This window comes from Zootoca vivipara, chromosome 16, assembly GCF_963506605.1.
Source record: "Zootoca vivipara chromosome 16, rZooViv1.1, whole genome shotgun sequence".
In the NCBI taxonomy this organism is placed as follows: Eukaryota; Metazoa; Chordata; class Lepidosauria; order Squamata; family Lacertidae; genus Zootoca; species Zootoca vivipara.
Genome location: NC_083291.1, coordinates 11,550,209 through 11,576,161, shown reverse-complemented (window position 1 = coordinate 11,576,161; position 25,953 = coordinate 11,550,209). Strand labels below are relative to the sequence as shown.

The window sequence follows — 25,953 nt, the reverse complement described above, 5'->3', positions numbered from 1 at the left end:
ATTCCCCAACTTCCGTAGCTCCACGCTTGTCCAGAGACTTCCCAGCTCTCTGGGCCAGGGAGAAGCGACCCCTCCGCCCGCGCTCCCGTTGCTAGGATGCCTGCAAAAGCGCCAGGAAGTCGTTTTGACAGCAAAGGAGGCGAAGGGCGGGAAGCGCGCAGCGTCCTTCCTCCGACTGAGAGAGCCTTTTTTTTTTTTGCTTCCCCCTCGGTGCGCGTGCGCAGAACAGCAGCCGGAAGCCGGAGTACGGCCGAGTGCATGGGGCACATGAGGGTCGGCGGAGCCTCCCACCGGTGAGTGGATGGAAGGGGAGTGCCGCGAGGGGGCGCTGTGGGCCGGGATGCTCCTGGCCCTCCTGCACTTGTGGGCAAGGGGAGGGAGAACGGGGTGGGGGGGGAGGGAGGGAAGTGGGGAAGGGAAGGGGAGGGGAGGGTGGTGTGGGGACGAGGTTTCCCTCTCCTTCTCCTTCTCCTTCTCCTTCTCCCTCTCCCTCTCCCTCTCCCTCTTCTTCTCCCTCTCCCTCTCCTCCTCCTTCCTCTCCCTCTCCCTCTTCCTCTCCTTCTCCCTCTCCCCCCCTTTTCTTCTCTCTCTCCCCCTCCCTCTCCTTCCTCTTCCTCTCCCTCTCCATCTCCCTCTCCTTCTCCCTCTTCCTTTTCATCTCCCTCAACCTCTCCCTCTTCCTCTCCCTCTCCTTCTCTCCCTCTCCTCCCTCTTCCTCTCCCTCTCCCTCTCCTTCTCCCTCTCCTTCTCCCTCTCCTTCTCCCTCTCCCTCTCCCTCTCCCTCTTCCTTTTCCTCTCCCTCTCCCTCAACCTCTTCCTCTCCTTCTCCTTCTCCCTCTCCCTCTTCTCCTCCCTCTCCTCCCTCTTCCTCTCCATCTCCCTCTTTCTCCCCTTCTCCCTCATCCTCTCCTTCTCCCTCTCCCTCTCCTCCTTCCTCTTCCTCACCTTCACATCTGGGCAAGGAGAAGCCTCGCTTTTCACCACCACCAGGGCCATCTGCAAGCCCAGTGTCCCTCACCACCACCTCATGGTCCAAAGAACCATCAAACATGAACCCTTCTGCCCAAGCTTGGAGCTGGGAAGGGGTTGAGGAACACACACACACATCTTTTTGACACTTCCATGGAGCTTGTTGGCTTGCAGTTGAGGAGATCCAGGTGTCTCGGCTAGGCAAGGACCAATAAAGCCCGCCTGAAGGGATTACGCTGCCTCTGAAGGTGTGGACATGTAACTTGAGGATGCTTCTGGGTCATCGCTGTCCCTTGACGCTCAGGTGGCCTCGGTAGTGGCGCAGAGTGCCTTCCATCAGCTTCGGCTGGTGGTTCAGCTGCACTCCTATCGAGTCAGCCTAACCACCAGGTTGGATCACTGCAACACATTATTTGTGGGGCTGTTTGTGAAGACGGCTCGGAAACTTAAGCTGGTGCAGAATTTGTGGTTGCTCACTGGGGCAGGATGGTTTGAGCATATAACGCCAATCTTGGCTCGACTGCACTGGCTACCAGCTAGTTTCCAGGGCCAATTCAAAGGGCTGGTTTTGACCTATAAAGCCTTAGATGGCTCAGGACTGCAATATCTCGGGGGGACCGCCTCTCCCCATATGAGCCAACCTGGACCTTGCGATCACGACCTGAGGCCCTTCTTTGTGTGCCTCCTCTGCGAAAGGTCCAGAGGGTGCCTACACGAGAACAGGCCTTTTTTGGGTAGCTCCCTGCTTGTGAAATGGTCTCCCCAGGTAGGTTCGGTTGGTGCCAAGCAAAAACTTCCTCTTCTCCCAGGCGTTTGGCTAATTAAACAATCTGTGTCCATTTAAACTGGTGGGAGGTTTTTTATTATTTTTGTTTGTTGCTATGTGATATATTTTTGTGTTTCTATGTTTTAAACCACCCTGAAGGGGCGGTATACAAATTAAATTAATAATAGTAATAGTAATAATGCTGTTGTGTTCCTGGCTTCTCGATATCACATGTTTAAGAAAGCCCAATGTTTGCTCTCCTGGGAGGCAGGCCTGAGACTTCCTGGCTCTCTATATTGCTTTGGAGCAGAAAAAGGTTGTGGTTGGCCAACCAGTTTGGCCAATACCTTTCTATTGCTTCTGTGATGTGTAGGGCTGGTGCTACGAAGCTGTCATCTCATAATGGGCGTAGCCAAAGGGGTGGGGCCTAGATCCACACATATTATTGAAAAGCTTTGCAAGTGCTCAATTACCTGAGGTTCTGCCTCCCCCTTTGGCTGCTCCCCCCTAACAAAAATCCTGGCTACGCCCATGCATCTCATACTTCCAAAAATGCATTGCCTGTGTTGGGCATTACAGTTTGAGAGATGAATGGTGGTGGCTGCCCGACTTGACTACAAAGGCGCTGCCAATGCCTAGTAAGCATGTTCATGGGGAGGGAATAACTGGCAGCACCAATGCCAGGGCAGACATCCCAGTGATTGGCAGCCCCAGTGCCTGGCAGGGTCAGAGGTTGCAATGCTGAGGGAATGAAGCAATCACCTGGGGCAGTTCAAAGGCAGCAATTATTTAATTGTTAGATGATGATTATTTTAAGTAACCAAATTTATATACCGATTACTCAAACGAAAGGCTTCTGGCCCTCTTGTGGCACAGTGGGTCAATGCATCTGGAAGGTTGGTGGTTCGAGCCCACCCAGGGACAGCTGTGGGCAGGATTCCTACATTGGACTCGATGACCCTTGGGATCCCTTCCAACTCTACACCTCTATAACTCTTAAGTGACTTGATTTGAAATATTAATTTAAGATACTGAAAAAGAAAACACAGGTTATATATAGTGTGTTGTAATAAGTTATTTTAAAAAATAAAGATCTTTACCAAAATCGCAGGTTGAAAATTGCATGCTAAAATTACGTGCCTGGGAAAGCTTGCTGAAACAAAAGTGCCTCCAAGTTCAAGTTCTTCATGTGAATTGTGTAGTCATTTGGTGCCTGCGGTCTGTCCCATGTACGTAACTCATTCCTTGAAGAGCTCACATTTATCACAGTTGATTCATAATCCACATTCCTTCAGCCTCTTGAGAACACGTTCCAGGTTCTTCATTTGATCCTCATCACTAGATGATGTCATCCAGATTGTATCTGTAACTGGTCATAGTATCTGTATACCAAATTGCGAGTGAAGGTGCCACTCCAAATACCAATTTATTACACTGGAACAAACCCTTTTCACTGTTGATGGTGGTCAGAAACTTGACGCCCCTTCTTCTTCTTCTTCTTCTTCTTCTTCTTCCTCCTCCTCCTCCTCCTCCTCCTCCTCTTCCATTTGGAGATAAACCTGTGCCACACCTGGTTTACTAAACTCCTTTCCTTCAGATAACAGTAAGAAAATATCCTCAGTTTGAGTCAAAGAGCCATTTCCCGCTCTTAGCAGTGGGTTAATGATCTCCATGAAGTCACCACACACAGACCTGTTTCAGCTCATATATTTTGCCCATAATTAGATCATAAAGTTCAAGCTACCCATTGAACTAATGGCTATGAATTACTGGTTTGTGGCTGTGAAGTGCCTGGATGCCAATATAAATGTTAAGTGATTGTTATATTACCTGGCAGAAAATTATTAGAAAAGATAGTTTTAATAGTTATTTCTACCTTAACCACAGTTGTGCTCTGTGTGTAAGCATGTACCAACTTATGTAGTAGGTCTGTTGGGAATAATTGTTATTGGCTGTGTGAAAGCATGCTCTTTAGTTTTGCAGTTGGCTGAGATTAGCAATATATGATATAGGTAGTACAACTGAAGGTGCGAAATGCCTGCTAAACGTTTTTGTGGCACACTGGGATTAGCTTTTTGAAATAGATTATTTGCTTAATAGGTGCGTGTTCTAAGAGGGCTGGTTTACAACAGTGTCACTTTGGAAACATGCATACACCAAAGAAAAAGTTTACCAGCACCCTGGAGGTCCCTTGGTTTGATTGCACATAAACTTGTTGAATTCATTTACAGTAATTTTAAATTAATGTGTTAATTGCCTTTTACGTGTGTCTCAAAGGCATTTTACAGATGTACCACAAAAATGGCTAAGAATAATTTCAAAAACAGTTTTTTTAAAAAAAAACTAAATAAATGCTAAAAGCAAATAACTAAAGACAGGTTTAAAAACACTACTAAATTAACACTTAAAGCAGCTGGAGAAGCTTGTTGAAACAAAAATGTCTCCAACTGTTGCCAGAAACTACAGATAACCAAGTTTTCCTCCTGTATAACACTTTGACAGCTATGCAAAGTTTAATAGCAGTAGCAGTCTTTCCTCTGTTATGCTTGCATTTTTCTTGATTCTGTAGCGCTTGGTTTCACAACTCGTCCTCTTTTTTTTTTTACGATAATTATTTGTCGGTTTAATCACTCTTGCTGTCACTAGGAGGCTAATTGGCAGAGTTCTGCTGATAGACAACTTGTAGCGTGTTCCCAACCATGCTTACTTTGAATTCAGTGGTATTTACTTTCCTGTTTAGGATTGTCACAGCCATACAGGAGCCTGCCTTGGGGTGGAACACCTGTGGGTGTCCAGATTCTGTTGTACTACAACTCCCATCATCCTTGGCCATTGGCCAGGCTGGTTGGGGTCGATGGGAGTTAAGAGTCCAGCAATATTTGGACAGCTGCAGGTTTCCCATCCCTGGTATGCCTAGCTGTTATGCTGTGCCTTCCAATGATTAATGGCAAAACTGCAATAATGCACCCAAGGACAGCTATGGGCAGGATTCCTGCAACACGGGGGGTTGGACTAGATGACCCTCAGGGTCCCTTCCAACTCTACAGTTCTGTGATTCTGTGGTTGTAAAAATGAGAACCGATGAAGCAGTGATGCTGGCCTTTCCCACAGACCCCCTAGCAACATCATTGCCATCTTACCCAAATGTAAGCAACTGCATTTAACATGTGTAGCACCTTTGTAAAGAAAACTTTTTTTAACTACGGCAAAAAGAAAATGCCCGTGCCAATTTCCTGATATGGCAGATATCATAAGAGATGCAAAATCTGTTAATCTGAACAAAAACACAATATGCTAAGACAGCACCTAAAGTTGCACATGTTGATGAAATTCTCAGCACTTATGGCACAATACAGGAAAATGTGCCGGGCAACCTGCTCTGTGTTTGGTTTCCTGTGCTTGATGGAGCTCACAGAAGTAAAAGGAGTTGCAACGGCTATTTAAAGTTAGTTGTGACGTGGTGAGAAGATTAGAAAGGCTGTTCATGCAATCTGTGATATTCAAGTAAGAGAGGAATTTAGGTGGAGTTCAGTGGCAGTGTGTGTAGGTGTAGAAGAAGAAATGCAGTTTGACTTGTAGTAGTAATAATAATAGTAATAATAATATTAATTTATTACCCCGCCCAGCTGGTGTAGGACTTTAAATATGACTACTTGAATTCTTAATTGGATGCAGGTGCATAATTTATATAGGAGAAGTTTGGGGGTTGCTCGAGAGAGATTTGAAACACATTTGGTTGATCTATACTTATGGTTTGGAGGCAAAGTGTGAAATTGGGAGTAGAGTAAAGTCGCCACTTAGAGACATGTCTGATTTCTTTAAAGTTTATGATCATGTACAGCCTGCTCCTAAACAAGTTGATTTGAACCTGTGGGAGTTTGATTCTATGTCACGATCAAATCATTTCCCAATGAAGTTTACACTGGCGGTAGTCTCCACAGGGATGATGGATCTATGAGTATGTTTGGCGGATGGAATCTGAGGGACTTTTTTTTTAGTTTCCTTGTCAAGTTCTCTGTTTGGCAGAGCAAGCACTGTATATTCCTGCGTATAAGACTACTTTTTAACCCAGGAAAATCTTCTCAAAAGTCAGAGATTGTCTTATACGCCAGGTTGTATTTCTTATACGGCGAGTATATCCCAAACGCTATGTTTTAACTGGAAAAGTTGAGGGTCGTCTTATAGGCCCAGTCGTCTTATACGCCGGAATATACGGGTACTTCTGTTGAAAACCTAGTCCAGGAACGTTCATGTTTTCCTTGACTTAAATGCCTCCGTTTCTATAGCTCAGTCAAGGGAGATGTTGAGAACACTGGTTAGTCTAGTTTAGTACGGTAGAACATGAGACTCTTAATCTTAGTGTCATGGGTTTGAGCCCCATGTTGAGCAAAAAAAGATTCCTGCATTGGACTAGATGACCCTTGTGGTTCTTTCCAACTCTACAGTTCTATGATTCTATGACCAGAGGATGTGGATGAGTTGCTTAGAGAGGTGCAGCAATAACATATCCTCCAGGCCCTTTCCTGGCATGGCTGATACCATCTGAGTCCAGGATGTGGTTAATGCCCTTTTGCAAATGGGGTGATTCTGGCCAGCTTGGAAAAGCTGTTTGTGATATGGTTCCTAAGGAAACCTATACCAGACCCCCCCATGGCTATCACAAGTCCTAAGGTAAAGGTAAAGGCACCCCTGACCATTAGGTCCAGTCATGAACGACTCTGGGGTTGCGGTGCTCATCTCGCTTTACTGGCTGAAGGAGCCAGCGTACTGCTTCCAGGTCATGTGGCCAGCATGACAAAGCTGCTTCTGGCGAACCAGAGCAGCGCACGGAAACGCCGTTTACCTTCCCATCGGAGTGGTACCTATTTATCTACTTGCACTTTGACGTGCTTTCGAACTGCTAGGTTGGCAGGAGCAACAGGAGCTCACCCTGTCGTGGAGATTCAAACCGCCAACCTTCTGATCAGCAAGCCCTAGGCTCTGTGGTTTAGACCACAGTGCCACCCGCATATTATTTTAACAAATATTTCACAAGCCCTGGTCAGTTGCAAATATCTTGTTCTTAAGCAAGGTGCTCAAGAGGATGGTGGCTGTGCAACTTTCACCTTTAAAAGAAAAAGAAGAAAAGGTCTGTTCTATAGGAATGTTTCTCCCTTATTTTTATTAGGGAAATATTTGTAGAAAATACTTTGTCACAAAGCCCCCATTGCTAGTTTGCAGTAGAAACAGGATAATAAATCACCCAACTCTGTTTCTTTTTTATGTCTGATTTCAGGTGAAGTTGCAGAAGTGCTGAGTCAATGACTGGAATCAGTAATGGGCTTCATGAGAGCCAACAAACTGAAGCTTAATCCTGATAAGGCTAAGGTTTTGTAGGTACGTAATGTAGCTACTCTTCCCAGGTAGAATTGCCTGGCACCTATGCTCCTCTCTTATCAGCACCAAGCAAAAAAAAACAAAAACAAAAAAACACAAAACCTCCTTCTTCCTCTTCTTCTTCTTCTTCTTCTTCTTCTTCTTCTTATTATTATTTTCCCCCAACTTTTGAAGCTTTTGGTTGTTGCCCTCTCTTTTTTTTAAGATACTGTTTTATCATTTATTTTAATGACAATGCTTTTCCTAGTGTGTTTTATTGTCATCTGTTTTGTAAACCACTCTAGGAACTATGTGTTGAATGTAAAGCCCCTAAAAATAAATACTGTAAGTAAAAATAATGATAAGCAATGTTTGTTCAAAAGTACTAGTTACAGGTAGGTAGCCGTGTTGGTCTGACGTAGTTGGGGGGCGGGGGAGGGTTCCTTCTAGTAGCACCTTAGAGACCAACTAAGTTTGTCATAGGTATGAGCTTTCATGTGCATGCACACTTCTGAAGAAAGCTCATTCCTATGACAAACTTAGTTGGTCTCTAAGGTGGTCTCTAACCTACAGCTGAAGGTTGCTTCCTTTATGCGTGGTGTCATTCATTTGTGCGTTACTGACGCAGCTTGGGAACTTTCATAAAATTGCTAAACTAATTAATGTTATTTTCCTCCTTAGGCTTAGTCCCCCCCTTTCTGCGTGGAGCAAGCTGCCTTCAGATTATGTACAATGGGTCTACGGATTCACTTTGTTGTTGATCCTCAGGGCTGGTTCTGTATGGGCCTGATTATCTTTGTTTGGCTTTTCAACACGTTCTTCATTCCAAAAATTATCCTCTTTCCACACTATGAAGAGGAGCATATATCACTGGTTACGATACTGTGTAAGTAACGTTTCTCACCATTTCTTTTATTCCACTCGGACTGAGTGTGCGACTGCAGGCAGTTAAAAACTTTTAATTATTATCTGTTTGACTAATTGGGTAATTAGTTAAAAGCCAATCAAACGGACATATTACAGCAGTTAAATATATCATATGCAGGTTTTTTTGCTTTTTTTGAGGCTTCTGAAGGAAAGAGTCAATTTCTTTTAATATCATGTATAAAGGAATAAAAAAAAGAGTTCCCAATAACTGCAGAGGGGGGGAATGGTGAGCATTGCAATATTTTCATTGGCTTTCGTAAGCAAATCCACAGTTATTGTAACTCTGTTCAGGTAAGCTAATTTGATATTTGCATAGCTTTTCCCCAATATGTTCTGCATCGGCTTTGTGCACTGACTATATTCTCAAGACAGGAGGCATAAAAACCGGTTTAACAGATTGTATGGCGATACAAATGGGAGAAGAGAGTGAGAAGGGAGCTGGCAGGTGAGCTTGTGCAGAACAGATGGAGCCAAGAGACAAAAGAGAAGAATAATCTGGATGGAGAGATAAATAGCTTTAAAAGTAAAGATCAGAAGCTAAAGTTGCAATAAATCTGGACAGAAAAGTTGTTGAGCTTTTTTCATACATCTAGATTGACAGACATTTTGCATATTTCTGCCCGACTGCAGTATTCCGGATATGTCCGGGAATTTCCAGACGTATGTCAACCCTAACTAAAGGAAAGGGGTGATTGAGAGTGCTGTCCTGGTAATTCTGCCTGCAAACAAGTTCAGGAGTGCTTTCAAGAATATCAAAAGGTTGTCCAAAACTTATACATTGTACTCTTTTGCACATTTCCCCTTGCCTCTTCACAGCAACATAGTGTTTTTGTTTTTTTTTTAGTGTGTGGCTCCCTCTTGTTCCATCCACACATGGGCAGTGTTTATCCTTTCTGCTTTCCTCCCAGAAGAAGTAACTTTTAAAAATATGTGTTGGTATTAACCCTCTAAAGATGTACCGAGAGGTACCAGGGATGTATGATTTCACAAACAAGATAAAAAAATTCCTTCCAGTAGCACCTTAGAGACCAACTAAGTTTGTTATCGGTATGAGCTTTTGTGTGCATGCACATGAAAGCTCATACCAATAACAAACTTAGTTGGTCTCTAAGGTGCTACTGGAAGGAAGATTAGGCTTGACTGGGGTGTTTTGAGATTACTGATCCTAGCATGATACCTTCAGGAAATACTGACGGACTGTCTGAGTAATCGATTTGCCATTTCCCGTCAATCCCATTTGTATCTGTAAGATTATATTTTAACAAATATTTCACAAGTAAAAGTCCAGAGGTTGAGGTACTACCACTCTTATTATGGGCTGCAGTACACCTGCAACCCTTTAATATCTTGGAGTGGTAATACCCTTAGTCCACTGAGCTGGGGAGCAATATGGGGGTATAAGAGAGGAAGTTGGTAGCATAGACTAGACTCTCTGCCACCTGCCATGCCCATCAGTCTACTTATTCATACCAGAAGTGCCACAAATCCTCACTGCTTCTGCCATTTGTGTGGCAGGTCAGTCCACCTGTAGGTTATATCATTGCTGTGTGTGTTGCACCAAGACATATTCTCTATTCTCCCCATATTTTCTTTTGCTTCCAAAAAGTGGAGCAGTCTGCATTTGAACCTTCAGATATGTGCATATAATTCATTTTCTTCAGTAATTTGAGAAAAGCCTGGTGAAATTTTCATTAAGAAGACTGCCATTATATTTTACAGGTTACTACCTAGTTGCATTTTTCTGTGTTGTCTCATTACTGAGAGCCTCAGTAGCTGATCCAGGAAGACTACCTGAAAGCCCAAAGATACCAGTTACAGGTACAGTTTTGGATCGCCTTTCTTTATGCTGCTGTTTTGTTTTTAAAGGTGCAATTTCAAATGTATTCCGACTAAAGGAGATTCTGCCTAAACATCAGAGAAAAACTTTCTGACAGTAAGAACTGTCAGAATGGTCTCCCTTGGGAGGTTGTGGGCTCCCTTTCCTTGGAGGTTTTTAAACAGAGGTTGGATGGCCATCTGTCATGGATGCTTTAGCTGAGATTCCTCGTTGCAGGAGGCTGGACTAGAATGACCCTTGGGATCCCTTCCAGTTCTATGATTCTGTGATTTCAATCTGAGTTTTCGCCAGGGTTTGTGGTAGATATTGCCTTGGTTACCGTTCGCAAGGCATGTGCTTTGGTTGACTCTCGTAGATTTCTCAGCAGCTTTCAATGTGTTCACCACAATACCCATCCAGTTTTCAAGCTGCCTTCATGGACTGAGATCTTACAGTGAAGTTCCAGAATGCGGTGAAAGGAGAATTAAATGCAGGGCCGGCTCTAGGTAGAGTCCCGGTGGCGCAGGGTGCTAGGGCGCCGGGCCGGTAGGCAGGGCAAAGCCGCGCAGAAGCCATGCTGCACCCTGCGAGGGCGGGGGCGCTGGAGCGATCTCCGCCCCTTAGCGCCAGGGCGCGCGACGTGCTTGAGACTGCCCTGATTAAATGTTACCCAGCGGGTGTGAGCTTGTATGCAACTCATAGCAGACCCGTTGAAATTAATGGCCCTAAGTTAATCATGTTATTTTCAGTGGGTCTACTTTGAGTAGAACTTACACCCGTGGTGGTTTGAGTCTGTCTTTACTATCTACATGAAACCACTTGATGTGGTTTGTCAAGGAATTTCGGTCACAGCGCTATCATCACGCTAATGGCATCAAGTTCTATTGCTACTTTCTGTCTGTATCAGGTGTGATGGTGACATTTATTTAGCTGCAATAATATAAAATACTTTGTGCCCTGCTAGTTTTTAAATGAAATATTGGTCATAGTTTTTGTATCTTATATGCTACTTAAACTACTTGGAGCAAAAAAGGGGTTCATACATCAAAAGATAAATTTTAAAAATTGCAGCACACTAAACAACCAGTGTCCTGGATCTTTATCAGGCAGATAGAAGCATGTGCTTTGATAAGATATTTAATGGAATTAAGGGTATTAGAACTGTCATTTTGGGGGGGGGGTTGGTCTTAATTTAATGAACATTCAAAAATAGAATTGTCCTGTGTGTTTTTAAACTACTCAATTACAGCGACAACACCAGGAAGTGTTATTGTAGTCATATTGTAGTCATATTGTACTCCTACCCTGTGCTATCTTTCTAGGAAAAGAGGTGCATAACTCACCATGAACACTTCTCTTAGTCTCTTAGAATGGCGATGGCACCCATTGTTCCAGCTGAAAAAAGCCCTGTTCCTACCTAGCAGTAGGGGCCATGCATTGCCCATGTTTAGAGTTAAAATGGGTGGCTTGAGCTGATGGAAAGGTGACTAATTAAGCAGCAAATTGTGTGTCTGTTCATTGGGGGGGGGAGGATAGGAAGGGCAAAGGCTGGAGTGGGGGAAGAGTCACAGGCTGAAAGCAACAATAATGCTAGACCAGGGGTCAGCAAACGTTTTCGGCAGGTCCCTCAGACCTTGTGGGGGGCCGGACTATATTTTGAAGGAAAAAAATGAACAAATTCCTATGCCCCAGAAATAACCCAGAGATGCATTTTAAATAAAATGACATATTCTACTCATGTAAAATCACCAGGCAGGCCCCACAAATAACCCAGAGATGCATTTTAAATAAAAGGACACAGTCTACTCATATAAAAACATGCTGATTCCCGGACCGTCCGTGGGCTGGATTTAGAAGGTGATTGGGCCGCATCCGGCGCCCGGGCCTTAGTTTGGGGACCCCTGTGCTAGACAGACAGAAAAGGCGAGATACGTGGGTGTTCAGTGTAGGCCCTATCTGAAGGAAACAGATTTTAAAATTGGGATAAAGGTAAAGGTACCCCTGACCGTTAGGTCCAGTCGCAAACAACTTTGGGGTTGCAGCGCTCATCTCGCTCTATAGGCCGAGGGAGCCGGCGTTTGTCCACAGACAACTTCCGGATCATATGGCCAGCATGACTAAGCCGCTTTTGGCGAACCAGAGCAGCCACATGGAAACAATTCTTTTAGGGAAGCTTTTAATGTTTGATGGATTTCTGTATTTCAATATTTTGTTGGAAGCCGCCCAGAGTGGCTGGGGGAACCACTCTGCAGGAGCACTTTGCAGGAGCAACCACTTTGCAGGAGCAAAGTGTATTAGTCAGTAAGCTACTATATATTTCTTTTAGGGGTTTAGCAGAAGCAAAGAAATGTTTTTGAAGTCACCGGTCTTGCACCAGTACCACTAGAAATGGTTCCAAGAAACTTTGCACCAACATATTTAAATCTATCAGATTTGATTTGTGATAAAACATAATGTACTTCATGACTTCTGCTTTCTGGTATGCACATTCCTTTAGATTTTGTTGAATTAAAAGCTTTAGGTACATACATATATACATAATACCGGCACATCATTTTACTTACTGGTTACAGGTAGGTAGCCGTGTTGGTCTGGATCGAAGTAAAATAAAAAAATTCCTTCAGTAGCACCTTAAAGACCAACTAAGTTTTTTATTTTGGTATGAGCTTTCGTGTGCATGCACACTTCTTCAGATTTTTCACTGTATCTGAAGAAGTGTGCATGCACACGAAAGCTCATACCAAAATAAAAACTTAGTTGGTCTTTAAGGTGCTACTGAAGGAATTTTTTTATCATTTTACTTGTTTGCTACCTTTTCACAGTTCGAACCATGCTCAAGGCGGCTTACAACTTGGGGGGGGGAAAGCATAACTACAACCTAACAAAAGTGGTCATAAACAGTATATAAGACGTTAAAAATACACAACCAAACTGAACAATTGTTACATAAATCATGGGATCTATAATAAAGATACAAAAACAAACAAACAGCAAGAGCAACAAACCCCTCCAACAAAACCCAGCTAACTCCACAAACTTTGTTGCAAAATAAATCTAAAGGAGCTTTGATTATGGATGTTATTTTGTATCTGTTATTTTAGACGGTTTTGTACCATTTCAGAGATAATTTTATCTTTGCTTCTGTATTATTGCACAAACTGGTATGGTCAGATTCATTTGTTGCCTGTTTTAAATCACATTGGAAAACTTGCCTTCTGTTAATGGTTACTCTCTTATTAAGGAGTAACACCTTTGTGACATTGGCTTTATGGGAACAGATTGAAAATCAGTTTCCCATCTGGCATTATTACTAGTTTAATGATCTTGAATATTTGGTTTCCATACTGCCAATGTGCAAATGATGTCATTTTTCAGCAAGATGAGAAACATGGCAGCTCTCCTACTTAAAATTGAGCCTACATAAATATATATATAAATGAGTCTATATAAGCAAATTCAATAAGAAATGGTTGAAAGACCCTATAAAACAATTCTGTATATGACTTGTGTATTAGTGAGAAGGATATGACCATGCAAATGTCACCTTGCCTGATTCCATTTCCGTTTCAGGGCAGGTCAGCTTTCCTTTTGCCATCCTCAAATATGAAAATCTAATTATGTCTCCACTTCACTTAAAGCAAATAATCAAGCTTGTGGATTGTATCCTGCCAGAGGGGGAAGCCTTTGGATGCAAATCCCTTTCACCACAAATGCACCTTTCCAAAACCAAATGCATTATCAGAAACCAAATTAATTTTAAAATAGCTGTACATAAAGGTGCTATTCAGAGAGTGTTAGGTGCACCTAAGTTAATTTGAAATACTGTAAATGGGACTTACAGTTTGCAATTCTGTTATGTCCTATTGACCTAATGTACACTAAGACTACTGTCTAGAGCAGGCACCCCCAAACTGCGGCCCTCCAGATGTTTTGGCCTACAACTCCCATGATCCCTAGCTAACAGGACCAGTGGTCAGGGAAGATGGGAATTGTAGCCCAAAACATCTGGAGGGCCAAAGTTTGGGGGTGCCTGGTCTAGAGGTTATTTTCATTGTAGTCACTGCATTAGTTTGATGAAGGCAGGTAGTTTGATCATGGCAGGTGTCACAAACCTTTTCACAAACCAGAGAAACTGTCATAGGCACCTCTCAAACAAGCACCCACCACAACATATTGTATTGGACACAATAGATTGCTTGATGGACCATTAGTCTGACTCAGTATAAGACATCTTCTGATGTTTGTAAAATCTATAGACCGCATTACCTGAAATTCTGGGAGCATTTCATTTTGCATGATGAAGAGTTCTGTAAAACTGAAAGCTTGTATAGGTTACACTTTGATTAAATTAAAGGGGGAAGATTTACTTTTTCTCTTTTGTAGCCATCACAGTGGCCTTCTAAAACATCTGGTGCATTTTGGCTTATCGGGATGCAAACATGGGACATTTTTGTACGTTCCGTTCTTTCCCTGTAAAATCATCAATAAAAACACCCAATTTATGGGTCTTAAAGTAGCAAAAACATAATGGCAATTCTGGAGGAGTGGAGAGTTTGTAATAACCTACTCTGCATTTTCTTTCTTTCTTAGAAAGAGACGTTTGGGAATTATGTAATAAATGTAATATGATGAGACCAAAGCGTTCCCACCACTGCAGTCGATGTGGACACTGTGTTAGGAAAATGGATCATCATTGCCCGTGGTAAGTTTATTGCCTCACCACATCCTAATTAGGCACACTGGCGGCTAATTTAATCATTGTTTGACATTGTTTCCCAATAGTTGTGTATTTCATAGTACAGTCATACCTCAGTTTAAGTACGCTTCGGATTGAGAACTTTCAGTTTAAGTACAATTACCCTGAGGACCGTCTGGAATGGATTAATCCACTTTCCGTTTCTTTCAATGCGAAAATTCGCTTCAGGTTAAGTCCGCTTCAGGTTAAGTACAGACTTCCGGAACCAATTGTGTACTTAAACCAAGATACCACTATAATGATATCACCATAAACATCAGGTCCCCCCCCCCCCAAACGTGACTTTAGGATTCAAGATGTAAATGTTGGTTTTCACAATTAAGTTTTGGAAATGGGTTATTAGTACTAGAATATAACTTTGTTTTAAAATACCATGCCGAGATCCATATAAGCATTCGCTCATCCGCTCAACCTTTTCTCTTCCTTTATTTTTAACCGGCAATGAAACCCAGATGTTTCCAGTTAACCATGGCTTCCCATTTCATAGAGTCATAGAATTGTAGAGTTGGAATTGACATCGCTTATAGGATTACAAGAAGTTTTGTGAGGAGAATGATATAAATTACTGCAAAGGGATTAAGTATGAGTTTATTTAGGATTTGGATCTATACCGTGTTTCTCCTAAAATAAGACGTGCCTCTAAAATAAGCCATGGCACGATCTTTTACAGGCAAAAAAATATAAGACATCCCCCGAAAATAAGACGTCTTAGGGGTACCGGTACCTACCGTACCGTGCTGAATGGCGCTTCCGTAAGGAACAGGAAAAGGAAGATTCCTGTCCTTGCCGGAAGCGGATGCCCACGTGGAGTGCAGAAGGACTGGGAGCCGGGAGAAGCTGCAGCACGTGCTGCGCAGAGCCTCGGACTACAGTAGCAGGACCCTGCGCGACCTGCAGCTCGCACCACGCAGAGCCCTGACCCAGCGGGAGCCCCAGATCCCCGCGCCGAGCCAGCAAACGGCAAGGGCAAGCAGCGCGCGCTTTGCCGAGCCCCGACCCAGCGGGAGCCGGCGAACGCAGCAACGCGCGCCGCGCCAATCCCCAGCCCAGCGGGAGCCCCAGATCCCCGCGCCGATCCCCAGCCCAGCAGGAACCACAGCCCAGCGCCGCGCCGCGCTCCGACTGAACGGGAGCCGGCTAAGCCAGCAGCCCCAGCCCAGCAAGAGCCAACAAACGGCAAGGGCAAGCAGCGCGCGCTTTGCCGAGCCCCAACCCAGCGGGAGCCGGCGAACGCAGCAGCGCGCGCCGCGCCGATCCTCCGCCCAGCGGGAGCCCCAGATCCCCGCGCCGATCCCCAGCCCAGCGCCGCGCCGCGCTCCGACTGAACGGGAGCCGGCTAAGCCAGCAGCCCCAGCCCAGCAAGAGCCAACAAACGGCAAGGGCAAGCAGCGCGCGCTTTGCCGAGCCCCGACCCAGCGGGAGCTGGCGAACGCAGCAGCGCGCGCCGCGCCGATCCTCCGCCCAGCGGGAGCCCCAGATCCCCGCGCCGATCCCCAGCCCAGCGCCGCGCCGCACTCCGACTGAACGGGAGCCGGCTAAGCCTGCAGCCCCAGCCCAGCAAGAGCCAACAAACGGCAAGGGCAAGCAGCGCGCGCTTTGCCGAGCCCCGACCCAGCGGGAGCTGGCGAACGCAGCAGCGCGCGCCGCGCCGATCCTCCGCCCAGCGGGAGCCCCAGATCCCCGCGCCGATCCCCAGCCCAGCGCCGCGCCGCGCTCCGACTGAACGGGAGCCGGCTAAGCCAGCAGCGCACGCTGCGGTGAGCCCCAGCCCAGCAAGAGCCAGCAAACGGCAAGGGCAACTTAATTATAATGGAATAAATGTGGATTGCTGTACCCTACTTAATTAAAAAATAAGACATCCCCTGAAAATAAGCCGTGGTGTGTTTTTTTGGAGGAAAAATTAATATAAGACGTGTCTTATTTTAGGAGAAACACGGTAGCAATAATTATAGTAATAAAATGCAGAATTAGAAATGATTTTAGAAAACCATTAGACGGGGTTGAAGGAAGTCTTCGGCTGTGATAGCCAAAGATTTGATTTGATGTCCATGAGATGTTATGATGGAAAATATTTGTAAAAACCAATAAAATTATTATATATAAAAAAGAATTGTAGAGTTGGAAAGAACCACAAGGGTCATCTAGTCCAACCCCCTGCAATGCAGGAATCTTTTCGCCCAACGTGGTGCTTGAACCCACAACCCTGAGATGCTCTACTGACCGAGCTATAATCTAAACAGGAAAACTATGCTTACGAGCCAGGATTTTGAAACATGGTTTGAGGTTGAGTTAAGATGCCACGATTACTGGTAGGGTAACTGTGATTAATTGGAGACTTCTGTGTTTAATCACTGCATGCTATGAAAAGGAGGAGAGAAGAGGCTGCATGAGCAGCCAAAGGACTTGTTCATATCTTTCTGAATCAATATATGATCATCTAAACCAGGCATCCCCAAACTGCGGCCCTCCAGATGTTTTGGCCTACAACTCCCATGATCCCTAGCTAACAGGACCAGTGGTAAGGGATGATGGGAACAGTAGTCTAAAACATCTGGAGGGCTGAAGTTTGGGGATGCCTGATCTAAACCCATCTAAGACCATGGTATGACTATTTTCCACCTTCCTATTTCAACTCTCTGGCACCCTATCTACTTAACCTAGCAATTCTAAAATATAGACACTCTTTTACTCTCCCAAGATTGAATGTATTGCCCCCGGCTGTACTTGAGGGACGGTTCCAACAGATTCCACACAAAAAAACGCTTATGTCCCTGTGGAGGTGGCAGTACCGAATCAATGTCAGATGCCCTTCTGGCTTGCACTCTTTATAAAGACTTGAGGAATGAGATTATCACCCCTCTTTTATTGTCCATTCCGGGTCGCCCAACCACTGCCACAGTGCCCTTTCTCTTGGCAGGTGACAGCAAAGGTTGCAAGGTTTTTAGCTGGGGCAATCAGAATAAGACCCACTACTTCTCCTTCTTTGGAGGTCTTTAAGCAGAGGCTTGACAGCCATCTGTCAGGAATGCTTTGATGGTGTTTCCTGCTTGGCAGGGGGTTGGACTGGATGGCCCTTGTGGTCTCTTCCAACTCTATGATTCTATGATTCTATGATTCTATGATTCTACTTGACTATTGAATCAAAACCCTAAAATGTATTTTATGTAAATGACTTTTTATTTCTATTCTTTGTATATTGTATTGTTGTTTTATTGCTATGGCCGATGACTGGCGCAAATAAAGATTCATTAATTCATTCAGCCTGTCCTATGTGGTGATTCTAGTTACAAAAGGGAAGCAGAATTTAGTACAGAATCTTCACCCCCTACTTTTATACTAGGAATGCTAGATCAAGAGTGGAAGAATGTGTCTCCCTCAAATTCCCCTGTGTACCAAAAGCCACATTGCCTTCGTGTGTAAAAAGCCATGATTACTAGTCAAATCATACAGCTGAAGACTGTGGACAGATGAGGTAGATGAGGAATGAAAGTACAAAGAGATAAGTGGTGGACATTTCCCCTTCTGCCCTGTCCCTACTTGTAGGTCATTGGTTTGGCTTGAAAGGCTTATTTCATTGTTAAAATTTAGAAAGCCACTAATGCTCCATTGTGTGTGTTTACACTTGTTTTCTGCAGGATTAATAATTGCGTTGGTGAAGATAATCACTGGCTGTTTTTGCAGCTGTGCTTCTACACAGAACTTCTCAGTTCTTATACACTGCTACTTGATTTCTGCCACTGTTATTACTTTGAGCCACTTAAAAAAGTTAATTGGGTAAGAAAAAAATTATGCTTGCATGACGTGGATAAATGTTAACATCATCACAGTTTATTATGCATAGTTAACTGCATGGTGAATTATTTTAAGGTGTGTGTGTGTGTGTGTGTGTGTGTGTGTGTGTGTGTGTGTGTATTTTACCTGTTCTTACAGGTACATTAGAGATGTGAATTTGGTTTAACATATGTGAATGTATGAATTTGTTTCCATTCATCTAGCAAATAGGGAAATAAGGAGGGGGCCAAACACCCGGCAATAGCTGCAAAATTGCTGCAAAATGAAAGGTAATAATAATAATAATAATAATAATAATAATAATAATAATAATAATACCCCGCCCATCTGGCCGGGTCTCCCCCGCCACTCTGGGCGGCTTCCAACACACATTAAAATACATTAAAATATCACAGATTAAAAACTTCCCTAAACAGGGCTGCCTTTAGGTATTTTCTAAATGTCAGGTAGTTTATCTCTCTGACCTCTGATGGGAGGGCATTCCACAGGGTGGGTGCCACTACCGAGAAGGCCCTCTGCCTGGTTCCCTGTAGCTTTGCTTCTCGCAGTGAGGGAACCGCCAGAAGGCCATCGGTGCTGGATCTCAGTGTCCGGGTTGAGCGATGGGGGTGGAGACGCTCCTTCAGGTATACAGGACCAAAGGCCATTTAGGGCTTTAGAGGTCAGCACCAACACTTTGAATTGTGCTCGGAAACATACTGGGAGCCAATGTAGATCTCTCAGGACGGGTGTTATTTGGTCCTGGCGGCCGCTCCCAGTCACCAGTCTAGCTGCCATATTCTGGATTAGTTGTAGTTTCCGAGTCACCTTCAAAGGTAGCCCCACATAGAGCGCATTGCAGTAATCCAAGCAAGAGATAACTAGAGCATGCACCACTCTGGCGAGACAGTCCGCGGTCAGGTAGGGTCATACCTATGACAAACTTAGTTGGTCTCTAAGGTGCTACTGGAAGGATTTTTTATTTATTTTTTTTGTTTCAACTAACACATGTTATGCAGGAAATACAATGGTTCCATGCACACAAATGTTACACATTATTCTTTTTAATACCAGCTTGGGGACATATGTGAGCACCTTTAAATGCCTAGGGCACCTTTAAACATCAGGGCATACCAGTGGCCAAGCTTTCCAGTTGTGACAACCTGGGTGTTTTACACAGATGTAAGCAAGTCTGTTTGCTGGTGGGAGTTGGCAGAATCTGAGTGTTAACACTTTCCTTCACATGTGCAAAGTTCATAGTGTCTTACTGAATTAGGACCTCTTCAGGAGACATGGATGGGTACTTGCTCTGAGGCATATCAAGTAGGTATTAAGAGCCAAATGTTGAACCACCCTGATTATAGGATGTCATATACACGAAGAGCCATGAACGTATATTCTCCCAGGAATGTACAATCTTTGGGGTTGTCATATTCCCCAGATAAAAAGTGGTCTAGAAGCCAGACACGCAGTCTGCTTAGCGTATAAGCTTTACGTATAAGCTAAACAAGCTATAGCTTAGGGCCCGCTCTCTTGTAGGTCACAAAAAAAATTAAAGGGGGAAAAAACTGGATGTACATTTCCAAAATATAAGATAAAAAGAAAAGGAAAAAAAAACAAATAAAATAAAACCTACATATAGCAACAGTGTTTTAATATCCTTCTTCTCAATTGTATTTCAGTTCAACAATTACTTTGATAAAATACATATTTTAGTGTACAAATGGCTTTAGATACCTATTAGGTCCATAAATTGCCATATAGCATATGTTCAACACAAAAAACAGTGACAATTTGTTGTTGACAAAGGACAGCTGGACATATAAAGGGCCCCATTGCCTTCAGTAGCTTAGGGCCTCATCAAACCTACCGGTAAATCTGGCCCTGCAGACATGTATTTTTACAGGACCTTGGCCTCTATCATAAAGGACCTCACAGATATGGAGCACAGTGTAGGCATTGCGTACAAAATGGAAAGAGAGATGCAACATTAAAGAATGGAATATATCAGCTTTTGAAAACAATTTTTTATATATAAGGGAAATGGTCAAGGGAGAAATGTCATCTTTTACAGATGGGAACACAGATAAGGGCCTCAGGTGATTAATGTGGTGTATTATCATAGCTATCAGTTGTAACCAACGTAAAATCACGGTTTCAGATCCTGACTGTTTTTAAAGCTGGCGGGCAAACTTTTGCAGTTCGGAATGTTGGGAAACTATGGCTTATTAGATACTTATTGGTTTAATCATTGATCGCACCAAGGAAGAAACAGAAGAGGGGCTGCATGTGTGGGCAAAACTCTTGTTTATATCTCAACTTTTATTAAACTGATTATAGGGCCCAAATTATAGATTTTGATGTTTTGAGAGCCTCTTGCTTTTTTTAAAAAAAAATCACGCCTTTGGCATTCAGTATTGTTTGCATATGGCAAATGATTTGGTTCAGATGATTTGATAGCCGCAATTAAAAAAAAAATTCTGCAGAATTGGTAGCTGATTGAAAAATGTATGGGAATTCAGCCAGCTTCAGAAATGACACCAGTGTACTATTTGGCTCATTTCTGACTGTGTAGCTGAGGAGTTGATATCCCCCATAAATGTCTTGCCACCCAATCGCTCATTCTGCTGTTTGACGCTAAGGGACACAAACAGCAAGCAATATCCATTTAATTGCCCTATAAAAATTACGTACAGTTTAAGACAGTAGCTTAGTACAGTCAATGTTTTGCAGCAGAATTTGTCCACTGCATTGAATAGATGTTTTTTGTGTCTTGTATGTTTTCTATTTGATCCAAAGCAACTTCATTGGCACAAATGCTTCTTGTGAATGTTTAGCTTCTCTGTAATGCTAATGATGACAGGAAGATGAACACGTACAAAGATGAACAAACAACCAAGATGTACAAAGGAAGATGTACAAAGGAAGACGAACTCTGTACAAGATCTCAAAGTAGCTGTGTTATAACAAAAGAATTTCAGAAATAGACTGGAAAGAGAAGTTGCTGAATTGCAACTTATTACCAAACTTAAAACCATGGAGAGACCTGGTCTGAATAGAGACATTGGATTCTTATCTCATTATACATGATAAAGCTATTTTTGGCCATCTCACCCCTTGCTTTTTCCTGTAAGACCAATTGCAGTCGTTAACAGTCATCAACAGGTTTACCACACCTATCAGCCAACCACCCATTCCCACCACCCTCTGACTATACATAAGGGTCTGGTGACTTCTGTTTCAGTGTATCTGAAGAAGTGTGCATGCACACGAAAGCTCATACCATTGACAAATTCGCTGTGGGTTAAACCACAGAGCCTAGGGCTTGCCGATCAGAAGGTCGGCGGTTCAAATCCCCGCGATGGGGTGAACTCCTGTTGCTCGGTCCCAGCTCCTGCCAACCTAGGAGTTCGAAAGCACGTCAAAGTGCAAGTAGATAAATAGCTACTGCTCCGATGGGAAGGTAAACGGCGTTTCCATGTGGTGCTGTGGTTTGTCAGAAGCGGCTTATTCATGCTGGCCACATGACCTGGAAGCTGTCCCTCAACCTATAGAGTGAGATGAGTGCCGCAACCCCAGAGTCGTCCGCGACTGGACCTAATGGTCAGGGGTCCCTTTACCTTTACCTTTAAGGTGCTACTGGAAGGATTTTTGTTGTTGTTGTGTCGACGTACATGTACAAAGGTTGTCACAGATCCACATACTTACTGCAGGTTGTAGGATCACACTGTTAATGACTTATCTGCCTTCTGCTCGTTTTAAACAACCTGAATGAAACTAGAATTTACCTGTAATGCAATTTGTAAAACCACAGTTAAATTAAATCTAAGATTAAGCATTTATTTTTATCCACCCCATGTTTTCTGACTGATACTCATAGGGCATTTCAGTTCCGTAGACTTTTGTTATTTTTTTTAGCTACTGAATAAGATTTAATTTAAGGAAAGAGATTGTTATTTGTATGATCCACAGGAACCTTTTTTTCTTTTCTTTTCTTTTTCCGGATAAAAACGTAAGTATTTAAAAATTGAACTTCTTAAAAGTATAATATGTATTTTCTCATTCGTTTGGTAGGCTGCGGATAATGTCCTTTTTCTCCAGTAGGAGGAGCAGTATTACTACAAGAGCTAAAAAGAAACTGTATAAAGCTATTAAGGGACTGTTGGTTTTTGTATCCTGGCCACTGTCAGAAAGGATTGCTTATTTCATATCTGACAGGTATAACTTTTCCCAGGGAGTGCTGTGCTTTCCAGAAAGTATGAAAACAACATCTGTATGATGTACCTGACCAGCTTACAGCAAGAGTGGCTAGCATGGGTCTCCGTCTCTCTATATTTTGTGTCTTGTTAAATCTGCTGGAATGATCATATGCCAAGTGGAGAAAGACCACTGTGTCATTTAGCTCTGGCAGAAGATTTCCAAGGTCTTGTGCAAAGCAGGACCCTGCTACTTTGGATCCTCTACATTGTAACTTGGGTTGTGCCCTGACGCTGGCCAGCTGAAGCAACTTTAAACTGTGCAAAAAAGCAAGTTGTGCCTGCGCTCTTTCCCAAATATTTTTTGGCGTAGGTCCATCAGTTTGGCGGGAGACGGCTTTGACTTGGCAACAACAGCACTGCATGGACGAGCAGGAAAGAACCTCTGAAACCCTTGGGCTCACGCAGCCAGGAGGAGAGCTTCAGGAGAGTTTAGTGCAGATCAGGGATCCATGCTAACACTGGTTACTCAAACAAGGCAGCTTCATGACCCCAGGTTTCAATCTGACTTGCTGAGAAACTGACCAGAGCTGGTTGTAAACCACAGCATCTGGTTTTTAGGTTAAGACAAGCAGTGTGGTCATCCTGTGTTGTTTAGTCGTTTAGTCGTGTCCGACTCTTCGTGACCCCAGGCACTCCTGTCTTCCACTGCCTCCCACAGTTTGGTCAAACTCATGTTCATAGCTTCGAGAACACTGTCCAACCATCTCATCCTCTGTCGTCCCCTTCTCCTAGTGCCCTCCATCTTTCCCAACATCAGGGTCTTTTCCAGCAAGTCTTCTTTTCTCGTGAGGTGGCCAAAGTATTGGAGCCTCAGCTTCACGATCTGTCCTTCCAGTGAGCACTCAGGGCTGATTTCCTTCAGAATGGATAGGTTTGATCTTCTAGCAGTCCATGGGACTCTCAAGAGTCTCCTCCAGCACCATAATTCAAAAGCATCAATTCTTCGGTGATCAGCCTTCTTTATGGTCCAGCTCTCACTTCCATACATCACTACTGGGAAAACCATAGCTTTAACTATACGGACCTTTGTCGGCAAGGTGATGTCTCTGCTTTTTAAGATGCTGTCTAGGTTTGTCATTGCTTTTCTCCCAAGAAGCAGGTGTCTTTTAATTTCGTGACTGCTGTCACCATCTGCAGTGATCAAGGAGCCCAAGAAAGTAAAATCTTTCACTGCCTCCATTTCTTCCCCTTCTATTTGCCAGGAGGTGATGGGACCAGTGGCCATGATCTTAGGTTTTTTTTTTTTTATGTTGAGCTTCAGACCATATTTTGCGCTCTCCTCTTTCACCCTCATTAAAAGGTTCTTTAATTCCTCCTCCCTTTCTGCCATTTCTGACTATATGGGAGGAAAGTACGTTGATTTGGTTTGAGGAAGGAAAGCTCTAATCCAGTGGTTCCTAACCTTCACAAATATAAGGACCCCTTCTTAACTTCAGAACATTTCATGGACCCCCATATGCTACTTGTCAGGGCTGGTGGAAGCCATAGTCCACACCAGGTCTACTCCTTTTCCAAATCCATTTAGACCAATCAACTAGATCATGTGAAAACATCATGGGTGTACACATGAGTGTTGTTGTCAAAGGGAAGTGTCCATTCTGGGAAGTCAAGTGGTAACATTTGAGAGCCCATGACTATGATCAGCTCCTTGTACTGTATTTTAAAGACATGTTTCATATTTTTGAATTACCGTATTCCTCGGGTTGAATGTAGTTGATTCCACCACCACCCTTTTTCGCATGTTCACATGAGCAAACATATATTGGAATATGTACAGCCATATTTTAGGAAAGATACATGAGTGCTTACACTCCCTTGTGATTGTATCTAGGAACTGGGGCATGTTTCTTCTTGTTAAAGATCTAATGAATTAATGGTTCACATTCCAATACTGAGGAATCTGGATAATATTTACCGGTATTTATAATCCACTTGTCTGCTTAATAGTACTCAGACTGGGATGCGTGGCATCATCATGGAGCTATATAGCACTAATAGAAATGCAAGTGCAATGATTTATAAAAGCAATAAGAAAATGTGATATAGCCAATGCTTAAAAATCTAAACAGGATGAAGAGTGTGCCTCCTGTTTTGACAATGCATGGGAGCTAAGATGTGGCTTGGCGGTTTATGAATCTTGGTTTGCAAGAGAGCAGGAGCAGAGGTAGATTTAGGGCAGGGCCACCAGTTCTATGATGTCACAACTATGATGTAGTAGATTGAGCAGAAAGCAAGAGGCAGGGGAGTACAGAATTTTGGCCTTGGAAACGGCACTGCTGGAATTTGCAAGTGGTTGAGTAGGAGTGCATTATTCTTACTCTTAATAGTAGTGGTGGTGGTATTTATTATTTATTGAATTCATACACTGCCCTATACCTCAGGGTCTCAGGGCGGTTCACAGAATAGTAGCAGCAGTAGCAGCAGCAGCAGCAGCATTACCAGCCTACCTTCACCAGTAGGTCCCAGGTTTAGCTGCAACAATTTAAAATTTGGAAATAGTAAAGTCACAGGAATAGGCTGAGTCCTGAAAACACACACCTCAGATGTCAAAGGCCAAGAGGTGTGCCTTCATTAGTACTTGTGACAGTGTGTCAATGTGACAGGGTGTTAAGGTTCTGGTCTTAGCTTTGCAGTATAGACAGCAACCATTTGGGGCAGGGGTTCCATTCCTGACCCCCATGTTGCATCAGTGGAACATGCATAACTCTGCCCCATTCCATCCGGCCTCATTTTTGGGCCACTTCTGAGTCTGCAGTGCCAAGCATGCATGCGATCACTTGTCAGTCGGACCAGCGTAAAACGGTCACCCCCTGTATTCAGCCCGGGCAACTGTATTCTCATTGACTTGTACTTGTCTGTGGCAGATGAAAAGCAGTCAGGGTGGGCTGGTACATATGACTGATCTTGCCCTTAAGCTCTCAGTGATATGCCACTTTTGGCTTGCTCCAATTTCTCTTTGTGGAATACTGTTTATCCAAACCTTTTCTTCTGCTATTTCCTACCTAGTTTCCCTTTAAACACACAGCTGTATGGTGTGCATACATTTTTGCTCATTCTCTGTAGGCGTCAGGGGGCTGAGTCTTTCACTGAGAATGAATTGGGAATATAGAATCTGGAAGTGTAGAGCAGGTTGTACTTAACTGGCATTCCGTAGCTCGAGAAGAGCTGTTTGACAGTGGAACGGTCTCCCTCGGGAGGTGGTGGACTCCTTGGAGGTTTGTAAGCAGAAGTTGGATGGCCATCTGCCATGGATGCTGTAGCTGAGATTCTTGCATTGCAGGGGGTTGGACCTTGGGGTGGCTCTGTGGTCTAAACCACTGAGCCTCTTGGGCTT

The 25,953-nt window shown here is 43.7% G+C and overlaps 1 protein-coding gene across 2 annotated transcripts in view; it reads left to right on the top strand.

Moving 5' to 3' along the window:
• The first annotated feature begins 220 nt into the window (after positions 1-220).
• The window catches only part of ZDHHC21 (zinc finger DHHC-type palmitoyltransferase 21), a 51,814-nt gene continuing 26,081 nt past the window's right edge, over positions 221-25,953 (top strand). The window contains exons 1-6 of one of the 2 annotated variants that reach the window (XM_035141168.2): positions 221-293; positions 7,011-7,111; positions 7,772-7,976; positions 9,737-9,835; positions 14,424-14,535; positions 18,225-18,363. In XM_035141168.2, the coding sequence (XP_034997059.2) occupies positions 7,823-7,976; positions 9,737-9,835; positions 14,424-14,535; positions 18,225-18,363 (504 nt within the window). In that variant the 5' untranslated portion in view covers positions 221-293; positions 7,011-7,111; positions 7,772-7,822. Of the gene's footprint in view, positions 294-7,010; positions 7,112-7,771; positions 7,977-8,647; positions 8,777-9,736; positions 9,836-14,423; positions 14,536-18,224; positions 18,364-25,953 lie in introns of those variants that run through there. The other variant, XM_060269254.1, reaches the window with a different exon arrangement.